This window comes from Lepidochelys kempii, chromosome 2 (genome assembly GCF_965140285.1).
Source record: "Lepidochelys kempii isolate rLepKem1 chromosome 2, rLepKem1.hap1, whole genome shotgun sequence".
Lineage (NCBI taxonomy): Eukaryota > Metazoa > Chordata > Testudines > Cheloniidae > Lepidochelys > Lepidochelys kempii.
Window position 1 is genome coordinate 134,837,794 of NC_136381.1, and position 18,540 is coordinate 134,856,333.

An 18,540-nucleotide genomic window follows, 5' to 3' on the forward strand; every position below is an offset into this window, starting at 1 on the left:
TTCTCAAGAGGCCTGAAAGTAGGAGAGGAACAATAATGACTTTTTATTTATACAAACTGCTTTTAAAGAACAAGGCTTCTTGTTTTAAATTACTGTAAAAAGTAGGATTTTTATCTACCCTTACCAGGAAAACGCCTTTGCATTTTGTTATGGATCTCTTGCATTTCCCTTTTCCTTGGAGGTTATGTTCTACTAAGAAAATTATTTGGATGACACATACAGATAGAGCAGAATGTTTTTGGAAAACATTGATTGACATGTTAGAAATGATTTATTGCAACCCCAGAACTCTAGCCAGGATGTACTTCACTTCGAATAACAGTGCATAACAGAGGAGGAAAAAACTGACATTATTTTGGAACATAGGGCTAGGTTCACTAAGAAATTTAAGCATGGCTAACTTTTGTCACCTAGAAAACCACAGAAATTCATAAGGCCAGAGTTCAGCGCCTAGGCTCCCTAGAATGGGATTCACAAAAGCCAGCATGCTAAGAGGTTCTTCACCTAAACTAGCCAATAGGAGATGTCAACCTATGGGATGTGCACTAAGCCCCATCCCTCTCTTGGAGATAGGTGCCTAAGTCTTGGCTGCAGGGAGGAACTTCCCTCTACTTGGGATTCTCCGCTGCAAACCTCTCAGGCTTAGGTGCCTGTGCCAATTTGGGCGGGGGGAGAGGGAGCAACAGCAGCAGGAGGAGGCAGAGAAGCACTCATAATTTTGAGCCCAATGGCTAGGTTACTCATCTGGAATGTAGGAGAACCCTGGCTCAAGTCCCTCATCTGCCTGAGTGAGAGAAGGGATTTGGCCAAGAATCTGCTACCCCTCAGCTGAGTGCCTTTAACCACTGGGTGATGGGATATTCTGATCTGAGGCTCCCTCGGTCTCTTTTATTGAAGCTGTTGCACTATGGCAGGGGTGGCCATAATTTACTGATGTACACTGCCAAAGAGACACGGTAATATATCAGTAGCCTCCATCAGCCCTCCCGCTACCCACAGCACCTCTTGCCCACTGGCAGCCCCACCGATCAGCACCTCTCCCTCCCTCCCGCCCACCGCGATCAGCTGTTTCTCAGTGTACAGGAGGCTCTGGGTTGGAGTGGGGAGGAGCAAAGGTGCAGCAGGCTCAGGGGAATGAGGCAGGAAGGGGTGGTAGCCTTGGGGTAAGGGGTGGAGTGGGGGGCAGGGCCTGGGGTTGAGCAGTGGAAAGTTGGCACCTGTAGCTCCAGCCCCGGTGTCAGCACCTATGCAAGGAGCCACATATTAACTTCTGAAGAGCTGCAGGTTGGTCACCCCTGCACTATGGCCAAATAATGAATCATTGGGCAGGAGAGAGAGCAAGCATGAGAATGACTCTGTAGTTGGTGATTAGAGTCCTGCTTTTCCAGTAATGTTTTTAATTATCCTAAGCATTTGGCTAAAAGTTATGAAGAAAGTTGTCCTGCCCCCAAACATTTTGTGTAGGTTTTCTCCAGAGGGGCCCACACTGGTAAGCGAGCTCTGAGCACACTTATTGGATCAGGCCCTGCAGGCAAGTTATGCAGAGGAAAACCTGTCTTCCCTAGATTTGTGCATTGCTTTGGGGTATAGATATCCAGACACCTGGCATGGGGCTGCAGTGCACATGCTCAGAGACAGCAACATAGGTACCTAGGGAACTTCAACTGCAAAAAATTAGGCCCCGCGTGAGCTTATGTGCCTACTGATTTGGGGGCAGCTGAGCAGGGCTTTGTGAATCCCAGTCAGGCCTGATTCTGGGATTTAGACACTTAAAGTAGCAGTTATATGCCTAAGTCCTTTTGTGAATCTAGCCCATACTAGCTTGGGCCTAAACAACACTGCAGTGTTATCAGGTCAAAAATGCAAATGATAACAGTTCCTTTCTATCTCCTCATTTACAAATATGCATGGAGCAGCTGTTCTGAAATTATTAACCCCACCACAACCTACAAAGATCTGAACATTCCCAGTTACCTTAGTTGTGAACTGAAGCTTTATAAACAAGACTATGCAAGAAAGCAAAAGCCTGAAAATGCGATAGTAGTTAGGTTAAAAAAGTGTTGCTAAGGACACGTCTGGTGTTCATGTCAGCATCCCTGTGGGACCCATCTTAAAAAGAAAAAACTTCTCATCCTCTCACTTGCTGTGTTAAGAATCACACAGAAATACAATTTTTACATCCCCTAGAAATCAATGATCATAAAAGGAAAAGAATTATTAGGTTATATAGTATCAGGGGGTAGCCATGTTAGTCTATATTCACAAAAACAACAAGGAGTCCGGTGGCACTAACATTTATTTGAGTATAAGCCTTCGTGGGTAAAAACCTCACTTCTTCAGATGCATGGAGTGAAAGTTACAGATGCAGACATAAATATATTGACACATGAAGAGAAAGGAGTTACCTCACAAGTGGAGAACCAGTGCTGACAGGGCCAATTCGATCAGGGTGGATGTAGTCCACTCCCAACAATAGATGAGGAGGTGTCAATTCCAGGAGAGGCAAAGCGGCTTCTGTAATGAGCCAGCCACTCCCAGTCCCTACTCAAGCCCAAATTAATGGTGTTAAATTTGCAAATGAATTTCAGTTCTGCTGTTTCTCTTTGAAGTCTGTTTCTGAAGTTTATTTTGTTCAAGTATAGCTACTTTCAAATCTGTTATAGAATGTCCAGAAAGATTGAAGTGTTCTCCCACTGGCTTTTGTGTGTTACCATTCCTGATGTCCGATTTGTGTCCATTTATTCTTTTACATAGGGACTGTCCAGTTTGGCCAATGTACATGGCAGAGGGGCATTGCTGGCACATGATGGCATATATAACATTAGTAGACATGCAGGTCAATTCTGTTGCCAGTACAGATTGTTCCTTTCAGTACCAGTGTTGAGTGCTTTATCTAATTCAGTTTCAAGGGCCAGATTTAAAAAAATAAAATAAAAAATAAAAAAACTTCAATTTAGCAGGTGCAAGACACAGAACATATACATCTGCCTGATGTGGGTGATAGGACACTTGTGTTGTCTAATTAGATAGCTGATGGCTATACTCATAATTGCAGGTTCAAAAGAAAGAGGCTGGGTTGAGATCCCTTTGAACATTTACTCATAAATATTCTAGAATAGCCTTCCACCACTTTGCTAAGTAGATCTTTTGATGTTATTGATCACCTGCCTGATTGATTGTCCTGCCTTGCCTTTTGCAATTTATTCCTGGGGGAATTCTGCTCCAAAAATTAAAAAATTCTGCACACAATATTTTAAAATTCTGGAAAATTCTGCATATTTTATTTGTCAAAATAACACAATATAATCATGCCATTTTTAATTATTTGGGGAACTTATTTCAAAATACCTGTCAGCAAGTATCTCTAACAATACAGACAACAAAAAAGATTCAGGAAATGTTTTTTGACAAATAGATTTCTTAGTAGGCATATTAATACAGAACTTTGAGTAATAATTCATTTAAACTACAATACAGAAATGTATTTCCCACACCGCTCAGAAGCAGTGCAAACATTTAAGGGAATCATGGGTAACGGAGGAGCTCAGAGAATGGGAAGTAATTACTGGGAAGGAGCCTGGGAGTGAACCTGGAGGTTTGTTGCGTAGGGGTGGGAAAAGTATGGACTGGGGGTTTTTTGGGGTGGAGGGGAGAGAGGGATTGTTAGGGAGTTGGGGAGCCTCCCCCTGCAGACCCCTGCTGACCCCTAGCCTCTCCCATTTAGTCAGGCACCCCGTCCCCATGTGTCTCTGCACCCCCACTCAGCCATACCCATCTCCATGTGGTCCTGCACCCCCTCCCATTCAGCCCCGGCTCAGTGCTGTCACACCACTCACTCCTGTGCCTCTGTCCCAGTCTGTCCCTCCCAATAGCCCTTCTGAACCCTGTCTGTGAACCACCAGCAACCCCATCCATCCCCCCCATATCCTGTGCCTCCTCCCCGGCCTCTGCCTCCTCCCCTCTGCAGCTGGCTGCACTGGTCTGTGAGCTGGCTGCTGTCTCTTTTGGTGCCACAGCAGCTCCTGGTGAGGGAAAGGTGTAATTGAAGCGCCTCTCTAGCAGAATGTATTATCTATGGGGGACATGAATTCTGTGCATGCACAGTGGTGCAGAATTCCCCCAGGGGTAGCAATTGTGTCCTCCCTTGGTTCTCTTCCCACCTCTTTGACCTTATCTTCAGCCACTCTTTTGGATGTCTGTCCTCTCCAGCTTTCCAGAAGGGTTGTTTCACCGGGCTCTATCCTACACCCTCTTTTCTTCATGCTCTCAACCCTCATCTACTCATCTGGTTTCAACTTCCATCCAATCCCACCTCTCCACCTGTCTCTGATAATGGTTCACCATCAGGTTAAATGTAACATACCCAAAACTTTGAACTGCTGCTCATTCCTCCTGAACTCTCTCTACTCTCATTTTTGTTGCTGTTGAGTTTATACCCTAGGGACCAATTTTGACACAGCCCCAGCCCTTTCAACACATCCAGACAGTGGTCAGATCTTGCCACTTCTTTCTACATAATATTTCCCTGTCTACACAAAGCTAAAACTAGTCTAGGCCCTTCATTCTCTCCCATTTTGACTTCTGTAACCTCCTTTGCACTGGCCTTCCTGATACCCGTGTTATCCCCCCTCCAGTCAATGTAAAGCAGTTGCCTGCAGTCACCCTGATTACTTGTAGGTTCTCTCTCTTTTCCTTGCCCTTCATCTGTCTTTTGATTTGCACACAGTTTGTTGCAGGGATTATCTTCCTTTGTTTTTGGAAAGTGCCCATTACATCAGGGTGAAAGCCTAGTAGCTATTTTTTGCTGCTCTTCTCTGAATTGTCTCTAAATAATTTTGCCATTCAAATGCCCAGAACTGAGTGCAGTATTCCTAATGTCTTCTCACTAGAACTGCAAAGTGAAAGTCTGTCATCTTCCTTCTTGATACTGATGATCTGCTTATGTATCCCAAAATGGCCTGGGCCCTAATAAAGGCTTTCTGATATAATTCTTGTGAGCTAGTATCTTGGGGAGAAAAAGGGTCTGAAGAGTTCAAAGCGCATGGCTTGTGAAGACAGAAGAGCACAACAATAGAATCTAATCCATGTAGAGCCACCAAGACAGTCCACTCATGTGATCTTAGGCAAGCAGATCAATTTGCTGGTGCTTCAATGAATCCTGGGGTAGGATTAAATGGAAGCCAGAATCTCATTTAAAAAAAGAGACTCTGCTGCCTTAATTGCACTGTATTAAAAATAAAGGGATCTATGTTCACATGCTGCTTCATTATAAATCTTCATAAATTATAGTTGGTTTTAGCTAAAGTAGCTACTGAAGCAAACACTTTAAATGGAGATGACCATGAACTACAAAGGTAGGATCCAGAGCCAAACTTCTTCAAGGTGGTGGTGGTTTTTTTTGTTGGAGTGGGGAAGGGTCTTATGTTGGGCTGATATAAAGATGGGGCAAAGTCTGGATATAAGTTTTCCCAAAGTTCAGGGCTGCATAGACCCAGTATTTGGTACAAACCTATCTCTCATTTTAAACAGTCTTTTTAAAAGCTTAACATTTTATAGGCCTGTAGAGTTCTTGAAATAAATGGTGCAGAAGTGAGGAACACTTGCCTGAATATAAAATACAAACAAGAGGGAAGTGTTTATGCTTATGGCAAGTGAGGTAAGTCAGTCATTTAGTTGTGGTGCAAACAGTAGTTATATTTACTGTATGGGTTTTTCCATCTTCGTTTTTTTCCATAGACCCAATTCATTTGTGATCATCACTGCTAATCGTGTTCTCCACTGTAATGCTGACACCCCTGAGGAGATGCACCACTGGATAACACTGCTGCAGAGATCAAAGGGAGATACCAGAGTGGAGGGGCAAGAATTCATAGTGAGGGGTAAGAATTAATGGGAAAGCAAACCAGAGGAATCGAATTGTATAGATAAGTGGTTCCCAAACTGTGGTCTGTGGAGCACTTGGTGGTCTGCAGAGAGCTTGCTGGTCACATGCTGCTGACTTTGTTTCCTGCTGCTAACTCAAGGGATACTACTAAAAACACATTCAGACTTTCTTAATATCACTCTTACAAGTAAACAGTTGCTGTAGCTTCCACAAGGATGTTTTGTGATTTTGAATGGATGGGGAAGGGGTCTATGAGTCAGTCTTTTTAGTAAAATGTGGTCCATACCATTAAAGTTTGAGAAGCCCCAATATAGGTAATATGTAGTATTTCAACCTCTCCTTTTCTTGGGAGTTAATTTGACACTGATAACTTAAACAAAAGTTATTTAGAAAGAGGACTTGGCAATACTTAGTGATACTTTTATAAATTGTATTAATCATTTTTTAAAAAAGTCTAAGATGCCAAAAGTTAACCACAGCTTTGCCTAATTCTATGAAAAGCTTTATTTCATGGGGTGTCTATTTAACAGGATGGTTACAGAAAGAAGTAAAAAACAGCCCGAAGATGTCTTCACTAAAGCTGAAGAAGCGCTGGTTTGTCTTAACGCACAACTCTTTGGACTACTACAAGAGCTCAGAGAAGAATGCCCTGAAATTGGGTACCCTAGTCTTGAATAGCCTCTGTTCTGTGGTACCACCTGATGAGAAAATCTTCAAAGAAACAGGTAATTTGTTCATGAGCATTAGGTTTTTCTGTGCACTAAGCTGCACTCCAGCCTACTTGGAAATGCAACATGCATAATAGGAAAATATTTTACATCCACTCTTTGTATTACAGGAATACATATGGGTAAACATAAGGTCAGTGGAGCTTAGGCTTCTAAATCACTGAGATACTTCACAAAATATTTTTCCAATAGAGACATCTGAATTCATTGAGACAAACTGCAGAGGAGATGTGTAAGGTGGTATAATTCATTCTTTCTAACACTCCTAATACTGCTAAATTAGTGTACAGTAGTTTACACATCAAGGATTTGGAAGAAGGCATAAATTAAGGCAGCCTTCACCCTACTTTCTAGCTTCTCAGCATGTAACTTAGAGCAACTTAGACTCTACCAGTGTTAGTGTCTAAGTAGCTCTACAGAAACAGAGTCAAATTTACACCTCCTTCCAAGTCACCTCTAAAAACATTTTCTAAACTCGTTTTCAACTCTGATTCATAAGCTTTCGTGAGCTAGAGCTCACTTCATCAGATGCATTCCTACAGTTCACTGCATCGGATGCATTCACTTATGCTCAGATAAATTTGTTAGTCTCTAAGATGCCACAAGTACTCCTTTTCTTTTTGCGAATACAGACTAACAGGGCTGCTACTCTGAAACTCTGATTCAGTAATTTTCAAATAAGAGGCTCCTTTTTCCTTATTTGAACTGTCCAGTGCAATCTTCACTGTGTACCTACAAAGTGATTTTTGCCATCCAAAGAGTAAATAAGCTTTCTTTAGACTCTCTTTTCTCATGAAAATCCCATATTGGGATGTACGGAAAATAAAGTTTGAATATATACTGCTTCTCATTGGGACTGAATCAGCAGTGTATTTTTAAGGTGCAAGAAAGCTGCACAGATGAGAACACATTTTAGTTTTACAGAATGAGTAGCCTGTGTGTTAATATCCATGTTTACATGAATAATGCAGGCTATTAAAGGATTTCTTCTGTAAGACAATGTTTTCCCAGTATCCTCTTGTACAGCTAGGATGAGACAAGTCTGTCTTTACAATGTCGCTTATGGTCACCTTCCACCTTACCAAGATGATGAAGCCTGTGGAGAGTGCACATGTATGGATCAGGATGGAGTGTTCCATGCTGGCACTGGTTGTCTCGGAGGCTATACCTCCCTAACAGAAATACGGGTGACTGCAGCTTGCTCTATTTTAGGCTACTTAGTTGCAGACTTTGGGTTCCAGAGAAGTTGCCAAGGAGACTCCAGTGGAGCAGTTTATCTGTGCCTGACATGCAGTTTGTGTGTTAGTAAAATGCTGACATCTGTTCTTACATCAGAATGAGTATAACCACTAAACATTTTGTGATTGTTAATTTTACTGTTGTCATAGGCTACTGGAATGTAACTGTGTATGGACGCAAGCACTGCTACCGTCTCTATACAAAATTGCTCAATGAGGCCACCCGCTGGTCAAGTGCCATCCAGAATGTTACTGACACAAAAGTGCCGATTGATACACCAACCCAGCAGCTTATTCAAGATATTAAGGTAAAAATAAGCCTCTGAAGGGGGTGACCGCATATACATTTGGAACCTGTCATGCTCCCTCTGTCATGTGACGTGAAAGGAAATAGAAGCCCAATGACCCAATTTCTAAACAATTAGATGCCCGATATAAACCATCGCAGACACACATACACCATCCAGCAGCCAGAGAAATCTCTCCTTTAACTGTTACAAGAGCAAAAGAACATGGGATATATAGCCTGTGGAGGGGAAAGAGTCAGGAAAAAGCTACCCTATATGTTTGTTTCCCTTGGAAACCAGTGTAACTTTTGCCCTGTTAATTTGTGTAACTTAATGCTGCTTAAAGCAGCATTAACTAATGCACTTTGTGATCCCATTGGAGGGGTTACATGCATGGGCTTTCACCATTTCTCCCTGCGGATCTCTGTTGGTCTCACTTCTGCGGATGATATGGCGGATCTTTGGAAAAGATGAAAACTGCAGGATTCTTCAGAAGGTTTCTAAGGTCCAGGGCTGTCTGGCTACTTTTCACCAGAAAGAGATTAATTAAAAACCTGATCTTTTTGATTGGAAAACACGTTTTGACATTTTGCAAAAATTTTAGAATGGTATGAAAACAAAACCTATGTGAAATGAAAATAAATTTTGAAAGCTCAAAATTCTTCCAAAAATGGATTTTCCATCCTCTGCACAGCTCTTGTGATTAATGCTTGTATTGCACAGACTAAAGTGTGGCTCATTCTGAGCCTTATCTTAGAAGCTGCTGAGCACCCATAACTCCCTTTGATGTCAATGGGAATTGGGAATACCAAGCACCTCTTGTGATCATTACTTATAGTAGTGTGTTTAAGAGAATAGCTGCTTGATCTTGTCTGTCTAACTATGAAAACATCTGGCGAGACATTCTTTAAGTAGGGAAACTGGCAGGACTATGAAGTGTACAGGATTTAGGAGAGTCACCTATAGCATATGCTGCTTTGGGCATCAAAACAAGATGAGAATGCCACTTTGCCATGATACAAGTTTCTACATCTTCAATGTGGAGAAGAATGGCAGGCACTTCTCATATCGGTCTGAAATGATGACTGACCCCCTGAAGAAATAATTCTGCAGGTCAGTTTTTATTGCTGTATCTTTTAGCAACAAGTAATTTTAATAACAAACTTTTTCACATGGTACTGCAGTTGAATAATCTGTTCACACGCATCCATCACTAGATTATCATTCACACTGAACCAGGAATTATACCTTTTTTTTTTTTTAAACCCACCAGGAGAACTGCCTGAACTCTGAGGTTGTTGAACAGATTTATAAGAGAAACCCTATTCTCCGTTACACGCATCATCCACTGCACTCCCCATTACTGCCATTGCCATATGGGGACATCAATCTAAACTGTAAGTTTTTCAGACATGTAAACTCACTCTCTCTTTCCGCCAGGTTACCTACTATACCCTAGGGAGCACAACTTCTGTTTCCCATCAGGGGCTCCATAGAAGCCCTGCCTTGTGAAGGCTGCAACAAAGATTAGTTTAGAGATTTAGAGATAGTAAAGATTTAATCCCATCAACCACCCTGGTCACATCTCCTTCCCTGATTATCACTACACACTTTACTGGCTGCATTCAGAGCCCCTCTCTTACTGAGTGGATGCGGGACTGCAGCTGCCTTAAGCCACTACAACCTCCAGCTTAAAACTGTTACATATTTCATCATTTGTGTGGGGAAAACATGGAATCCAATATACATATATTATTTTTGAGGATATTTAATTTGAAAAGTCATTGATATAGATAGATATTGCAAACTTTGATTTAAAAAAACAGGTGTAATAACCATTCCAGCCAAGTCATGATTTACCTCCAGGTGAGCACCTCATAGACTTTGAACACTGGGACAGAGTCGTTGCATGATTGGTTATGAATTTGATTTCCTTAAGAAGATAAACTTAAATTATTTTGAAACTTTTATTGCCTGTCAAAGAGAGAATCCCACCCCGATCAGGACTGTTCTGTGAAGAAAAGGTGGCAATCATGGGATTAAATCTCAGGCTATCAAATGGCATTTGTGTCAGAGAAGACAAGAGGAAAATCTAAGACCCAAGTTATACCCTGCTGCTCCATGGATTTCCTGGGAGGGGGGAAGGGGACCTGCAAGGGACCCCCACTGAGTCTTGTGCAGTGGCAGAACACAGGAGCTACAGTCCCTTCACTCTTTTAAGCTGGCTGTGCATGAAGGAAGAGTAAGCTACACCCCTTGAAGGGTGTAGCAGTGGGCATGCTCTAGGAAGACCACTGCCTCCTGAGTAGTGGCGCTGGAACACTTAATAGTGGGGGTGCTGAAAGCAGTTTTTACTTTTTATCTCATCCCCTTTACCCCTGTCCACGCCCCATCCCCCGGAGCTGGAGCCGGGAGCAGGGCTGTGTCTCTGGGAGGGGGGGGGAACCCTAATAGGGGTAAGGGGGCCAAGGCTGGGGCCACAGGTGGGGGCAGGCATGGAGCCAGGAGTGGAGTCCTGGGCACGGGACCCCAGGTGTGGGGTTGGGAGCGAGGTGCTGGGCACGGGGTTGGGAGCAGGGCCCTGGGTGCAGAGCCCCAGGCACGAGGTCAGTGGCCGGGGAGTGATGGCTGACTGCCGAGACCTGTGCCCTGGGCTGGGGAGTGGAGCCCCGGGCACAGGGCCAGTGGCCGGGGCCCCGCATAAAACCTCAGGGTGCTATGCACCTATGCTCCTGAGGTAAGATTCTTGTCAGAGTTCTCCCTAAGATGATGCAGCTTCACATAGTTCCTAATACTGGGCTATTTAAAGTTTCATTTGAGCCCCAAGTTATTTTCCATAATGACAACACGTAAAGAAAAGTCAGTCACTCACCACTCATAAAATAGACTGCTACCCATCTTGCCAGTGGGATTAAGCCTAACTGTGAATCAAACATAAGGATTACTCAGGGTGCAGGGAGGGGGTAGCTGGGAGCTGTGTGCACATGGGGTAGCTCAAGGTGCAGAGAGGGGGTAGCTGGGGCTGTGTGCACACGGGGTGGCTGGGGGTGCAAGGAGTGGGGTGGCTAGGGGCTGTGTGCAGGCAGGGGGGTAGCTCACGGTCCAGAGAGGGAGTAGTTGGGGCTCGGGGTCGGGTTTCAGCCACAGGGCCCCGCAGCCCGCTTGAAAGGGCTCATGGACTGCAGTTGAGAACCGCTGAGCTAGAGCATCTCTTTTATAAGACCTTCCTATGTCTTACTCACTTCTTGTAGTGCTGAAAGACAAAGGCTACACAACTCTCCAGGATGAAGCCATCAAGATATTTAATTCTCTGCAGCAGCTAGAGTCTATGTCTGATCCCATACCTATAATCCAGGGTATCCTTCAGACAGGGCATGATTTACGACCCCTTCGAGATGAGCTCTACTGTCAGCTCATCAAACAGACTAACAAAGTGCCTAACCCAGGGAGTGTGGGGAATCTCTATAGCTGGCAGATACTCACATGCATGAGTTGCACCTTCCTGCCCAGCCGTGGTATCCTCAAGTATCTGAAATTCCATCTCAAAAGGTAAGAGGCTACAAATACTTAGGATATAAAAATATAGTTTTCAGCTCTTTTTCTTCACTTTGTCTCCTCTCCTTGTAATTTTTCATAACAGTTTCCAATAAATAGGCATCTTTAGGGGAAGGGTTTAGGAATCCCTTGAAGTGTACCAAGTATTTCAACCACTGAATCTAAAATTTAGAGGAAAAGTAATCAAATTCATTTAAAATTTACATGGAATAATTTTAATAGACTTCAGTGGTATCTTTTGAAGAATTGGTTAGGACCTTATTCCTGCAAAAACTTACTCATGCGCTTAGCTTTATGCACAGTGCATAGTACTTTTTAAGTGAATGGCACTAATGACAACACCTAAAGTAAAGCAAATTCTCAAGTCTTTGCAGGATCAGGCCCTTCTTTTTGTGAACGGGCCCAGATCTTGCATTGACTGTAAAAACTCTTTACCTACAGAAGTAGTCTTAATGGTTTAGAGCAGGACTCCTGGGTCCTACTCCTGGCTCTCCCACCAACTTGTGCAAGTCACTTCACCTACTTATGCCAGTGTTTAGTGAGACAAGATAACTATGTTATGATGCTTAAAGAGATATTATGTTAAAATAAATATTTTTAAAAACCTCTCTTTTCTGCCATTTAAAGTGTTACTAATTAACTTTACTATTAAAAAGGAAACTGTTTTTAAAATTGATTCCCCCCTCCCCATTTTTGTTATCTACTTCATTCAGACAAAGAAATAGATTAGTCAGTTTCACTCTGGATTATAGGATCATTAAGTTCCCTTTTGGTTCTTATGTAGAAGAAGGGTACAAAGTGTCTGGGTCACTGGGAAAGTTATTCCTTTAAAAATAAACAATTTCTGTTGGAATTTAAGTCATGTCAACATTTCTACTGATGTTTGTATTGGTACAAAATCATTTTTTACAAAACCAAAGTTCTGCACCTGAATTATTTGTGTTGCTTTTAATTGCAAGTGTTCCTTAGTGTTTGTGAAGCATTTTGAGATCACTGGCTGAAAGGTATGAATGCAAATTTATTATTTAAAAACAGTAGTCACTGACTTTGAGCGTATGTTGGATTGGCAGAATTGGAATTTTGACAGAAAGGGATGCGGTTTTTTTAAGCATTTTTCACAGTATTTTAAATTTTCATAGTTGCACAAAATTATGGGTTTAAAGTTTTTTGTGTTTTTCTGATTTGTATCATTTTAAATCTTCACAGTTGTGAGAAATTATGCGAGGGTCAGATAATTATTTAATGACAGTAGGTGTTAAGATTAAAAAAGGCTATAACTTTATAACAAAGCATCACCATAATATGTCAAAATATACAAAGTAAATAGTGTTAAGTCAAACTAAGACATTATTAAGCAGCATTTTTCCTTCTTTGTCTAGCTATAAAAATTTTGATTATAGATGGAAATGTTTTTTGCCTGTGTGTGTGTGTGTGTGTGTAATGAAATTAGAGACAAGGTGGGTGAGGTAATATCTTTTATTGGACCAATGTCTGTTGGTGAAAGAGAAGTTTTTAAGCTTACACAGAGCTTTTCTTCAGGTCTGGGAAAGGTATTCAGGCTTTGTCTACACTAACCCTTTTGACAGCAAAACTTCTGTCAGTCAGGGGTGTGAAAAAAACACACAGCCCTGACCAACATAAGTTTCACTGACAGAAGTGAAAAAGTGACAAGGGGGGGGGGGGTTCGAACTAAGATATGCAACTTCAGCTATGCTATTCGCTTACTCCTCCTGCCGAGGTGGAGTACAGGTGTTGATTTGGGGATCGATTAATCAGGTCTAGATGAGACGTGATAAATAGATCCCCAATAAATCGATCACTACCCGCTGATCCGGCAGGTAGTGAAGACGTATCCTTAGAGTGTCACAGCTAAGTACGAGGTGGAACAGATCATTTAGCATAAGGAGTTAACACACATTGTAAGACATCATTCAGGGTGAAGAAGTCAGTTAACACCTTTGCAGTGATGAGACAAAAATGGGAGGTTGGGAGGGGGGTTATTGGCTTACAGGTTGTTGTAATAAGCCATGAATCCAGTGTTTTTATTATGTCCATGATTTTTAGAGTGTAGCAAAGTTATGAATATAAGCTTCCTTTCCCAGACCTGAAGAAGAGCTCTGTGTAAGCTCAAAAGCTTGTCTCTTTCACCAACAGAAATTAGTTCATTAAAAGTTATTACCTCACCTTCTTGTCTCTCTAACATCCTGGGACCAACATGGCTACAACATTGTAAACAAGTATGGTGAAACTGACGTTTACTGATAAAAATCTAATCCTTCTACACCTATCTCTCTCTCTCTCTATATATATATATATAAAATCAAGAACAAATCTTTAAAAATTGTTTGACATAGAATTGAGCAACCACAGGTATGTCCATGTTTCAGACTTTTGTGCTATATTGCTGCACGTTTAAAGGAAATCAGATTAGTTCCTGAATCCAAGCTATTTTATAACACAAGATAAAACCTCCAGTTTTCTTAAAACAATCGTCTGAATTTGTGTTTTATGTAATTGAGTTTTTCCTTTGTAGGTCGGTTGTAAAATATCAGTGCATAAGAATATCACAGTATAGTTGTAATCGTATAAACAGTACTTCCATGTGCCCATGGGTATGTCTACACTGCAGCTGGAGGAGTAACTTTCAGCTCATGTAGATTTATATACATTCACTTCGATTGAGCTAGCATGCTAAAAATGGCAGGGTAGTCCTGGGAGGTTAGGTACCTAGGGTCTCAGATGTCAGGCAGCTAGCCTCTGCTACCACCCTTGCAGGCGCTACTTTTCTGCTATTTTTAGCACAGTAGCTCAAATCAAATCTACCAAACGTACATCTGCCCAAGCTGGAAATTGCATCTCCAGTATAGACATACCCTCTGATTCGGGGATCTCGTAGCCCTTTTCACACGCCAATGAATTAAGCCTCACAATGCCCCTGTGAGGAAGGCGGTATTAAATCTGTTTTACAGATGGGCAGAGCATGGAATTTCTCTGAGCTGCAAGTTGTCTAAGGGTACCAAGGGCCGGACTCTGCAATGGTTACATTGTTGAGCACTTACCCAAACTGTCCCATTAAGGTCCATTGATTTACTTGTGTGAGTATCTACTCACCAACATGAGTAACTGTTATACAGTATAACCCAGCCAAGAGGCGATACCAGGAGTCCTGACCCTAACTGCTCTAGCTGGTAAACTACACTCCCTCCCTCCCGCCACTATGGCAATATTGAATAGTCAGGACACATTTTGTTGGGCTTTTTTCTTGCTTTTGGTTCTTTTTGGAGGGAAAAAACATTCTGAGCAAAACCAGAACGTATTAAGGCTATGTCTTCACTGTCAAAAAGGTTTGGCTTTACAGTGAGATAACTAACGTGATTGTTACCTTGCTGTGAAGTCCTAGTGGAAACAAAGCATCTATAGTTTTTATTATGAGGGAACTGGGCAAGATCAACACTAATGCCCTCCTTTACCCTCCACTCGGGCAATGGTTGATCTCACCTAACTTTTCCTCATGATGTAAACTATAGTGCTTGGTCACCACTAGGATTTTACATCAGGATAGCTAACATGCATTTGTTGTCATGCAGTTCTTTTTAGCAGTGAAGACAAGCTTCAATGTGTCAGTACACAGCTGTGCAGACTTGTACTAAGCACTGGAGCACTTTGTGTATCACCTCCTCAGTGTCATTTAGTCAAGGAGTCCCTGGGGCTCCCCTCAAATCTTCCATTTTATCAGCAGGTGATTTAAGTTCAGTGTTTGTCACACAGGGCTCGTGACCAGTTTCCAGGAACGGAAATGGAAAAGTATGCCCTCTTCACTTACGAATCTCTCAAAAAAACCAAATGCAGAGAATTTGTGCCGTCGCGGGATGAAATAGAAGCCCTGATCAGAAGACAAGAAATGACATCTACAGTTTATTGCCATGGTGGTGGCTCCTGTAAAATCACAATCAACTCCCATACCACAGCTGGAGAGGTGAGAAGAGGTAGTGACAGAGCAGGGCCTCGTGGGGATAAGTGTTAAATCTTGTGGACACTACCATTTTAGCCATTAATTCTCACTGAAACTCTGGAGGTGCTGAGGAGTTTTGGGCTCCACATTGGGCCCAGCTGATGGAGATTATCAGCATCTCTATCAGCGGAGGTGAAATTTCAAAGTTTGTTCAAGGAGACACTGATGAAACCTCTGCTTAGGAAACTATCTTTTCACTGGAAAGCCTTGGTGACCATTGATCTGTATCAAATCTGGTTTTGGGAAAGATACCTAGCAAGAATGTGGCGAAGTAACCCTGGTACTATCCAGACTTCATAGGAGTTATTCCACTATACCCAGGTGTAGATGAGAGCATATTTGTCCCCATGCCTGGAAAACTTACTTCAGACATTTGAGTTTGGGAAATTGGGGAGTTAAAACTGAAACTATTTTACATCGTTAACTGTTGCATGCTGCCATGTACCTGCACAATTCAATAATGTCTATCGCAAAAGGAAGCGCAATTGAAAATAGATAAGTATTTGGAGAAAACCATTGTTAAATCATTCTAGACAGTAGTGTGGCCACTTGTTTGCCCTAAAATGACTCCTACCTTGTCTTAATTTTCCTTAGACTAAATTACCCTCTAAGGTACTAACTTTTTTGTTATGTTTTGTTGATGTACTTTTTTCATTAGGTTGTTGAAAAGTTAATTCGAGGCTTAGCCATGGAGGATAGCAGAAATATGTTTGCCTTGTTTGAATACAATGGAACTACTGATAAAGCAATTGAAAGCAGGACTATTGTGGCTGATATCTTGGCAAAGTTTGAAAAGTGAGTCTCTTTCTCTGTGCTAATAAGCAGCAATTAAAAAAGAAAACTTCCTAACATCAGCGGTATGCTCAATTCTCCCTTTCTTTAGACTTGTTAGTGGTGAGGCAGCATATACAACTACATTCCACATACTGCTATTTCTGAAACACAGCATCTTTTTCAGAATGATTAATGAAGTGCTTGTAAACTTGATTTCCTCAATCTCATGACAATGAAATACATATTTTCCATCATGGTGGGTTTTGCATTCTGTTGTTTCTCTCTCTTTGTCTCCCCACCTCCCATTCTCCTCCCGCCTCCAACCCCAGTTATGTCTATGCTAGCCTTTTCTTCTCTAAAATTTCCCACCATTACCAGTAGTGGTGCAGCTCCATGGGTGGGAGCAGTGCCAGAAGCAACAATATAAACAGGATTCCACGCAGTCAGTGCTATTTGAACCACTGTCATTTTACCTTGCTTAGAGCATATGTACATGGCATGATGCTTCAGACACTAGTGCTCCAAACTATTCCTACTGCCAATGATCGCAATGGTGGGAGATTTTAGGAAAATATCCCTAGTGTAATTCAATGCTTAAATCCATATTTCTCTCCTTTTCTCTCATCTAAGGCTACTGTGCTCCGTGTTCAAAAATATTTGTAGCACCTCCTGCAGAGATTCCCTACCTTTTCAGTTGTCATTAGCCAATTAGACTTTCTGATATCATTGGTGCTTTTGTCTCATTACACATTGTTCAAAATTTTGTTCATTGGATTATTGATGGTTTTTGGTGGAAACAGTTGCCTCAAATCAGAAGCAACATTTGTAATAGTCTTTTTGTAAACGATTTACAGTCATGAGCAAAGTCATCCTTTAAAGCAAATTCAAAATACTGGACCAAATTCTTGATCTGTTACTCTGGTGTAACTCTAGAATAACTCCACCAATGTCAACAAAATTACTCCAGGTTTACACTGAATATAACGCAGAGTAGAATTTCATTGCTGTCTTGTGTGGAATCCTCAATGTTTTGTCAATTTAGAAGATAGTTCTGGTCACTGATGTCTCTTCCAAACTTCTGTTTCTAGGCTTGCTGCCGCTTCAGAAGCTGGGGACATGCCATGGAAGTTCTACTTCAAACTTTACTGCTTCCTGGACACAGAAAATGTGCCAAAAGACAGTGTGGAATTCGCATTTATGTTTGAGCAGGTAAAGAATGGGGGAAAGGAGATTTATTTTCTTTTGGAGGGACGAGGAGGACAGGAGATCAAGGCAACAGAAACAAATGCTTAACATGCCAGATGGGAAAGGACTATGCATTCCCAGAGATGATTGCTCAGAACAGGAGGCTTTCCACATTAAGTTTTAGGGCTAAATTCAGAGATGAGTCTAAGATAATGTGTAAACTGCACTGTTTCCCCCACCCACCCTTTGCTTGTACACTGCAGCAGTTTAGACTACTTTGCCCACTCCTAGTCTCTCACTGGTACCATTACGTTACCTACACCCTCCCTTACACATAACATTTGAATTTGGTTCACTGCATGTAAAATAGCATTATTTACACAACTAGAGTTCAGAAGAGAAGGATATAATAGGAAAAGCGATTGGCAAGAGCTATAAACATACTGGTCAAAATAATCTCTTTGTCCTTGCTATAAATGTAAGTCTTCCAGCTTCTCAGTATGCAAGTCACTCTAGTTTAGACACCTTTGGATTCCCTTAGTCTACACTTATTTTGTACATTTAATCTGAAGAAATAATAAATATTTGAATCAAGTCCTCAGATGGTGTAAACTGGGTAGCTCCATTTACTTCACTGGAGCTACACTACTTTACACCAGCTGAGGACCACCTGGGTCTTCATGATCACTTACAACCCCTTATGCTTCACCTCTGAATTTTGCCCCAAGTTTTATGACCTTTTTTCTTCCTAAACCCCCTTATTGTTCAGTCGAAATCATAACGCAATCCCCCAGGGATGGGAACCTGGATGTGCATCCATATATGCTCTTAAGTAGGAACAAGAAATAGAAAAGGTAAATAGAAAAGGGAACAATGA

General features: G+C 41.8%; 1 protein-coding gene across 1 annotated transcript in view; it reads left to right on the forward strand.

Annotated features, from left to right (window-relative positions):
* The window catches only part of MYO10 (myosin X), a 272,590-nt gene that overhangs the window by 248,770 nt on the left and 5,280 nt on the right, over positions 1–18,540 (forward strand). Inside the window, exons 31-38 of the mRNA XM_073332289.2 lie at positions 5,737–5,879; positions 6,415–6,609; positions 8,001–8,158; positions 9,411–9,534; positions 11,389–11,686; positions 15,461–15,668; positions 16,363–16,499; positions 17,567–17,687. Of these exons, the coding sequence (XP_073188390.2) occupies positions 5,737–5,879; positions 6,415–6,609; positions 8,001–8,158; positions 9,411–9,534; positions 11,389–11,686; positions 15,461–15,668; positions 16,363–16,499; positions 17,567–17,687 (1,384 nt within the window). The remainder of the gene's footprint in view (positions 1–5,736; positions 5,880–6,414; positions 6,610–8,000; positions 8,159–9,410; positions 9,535–11,388; positions 11,687–15,460; positions 15,669–16,362; positions 16,500–17,566; positions 17,688–18,540) is intronic.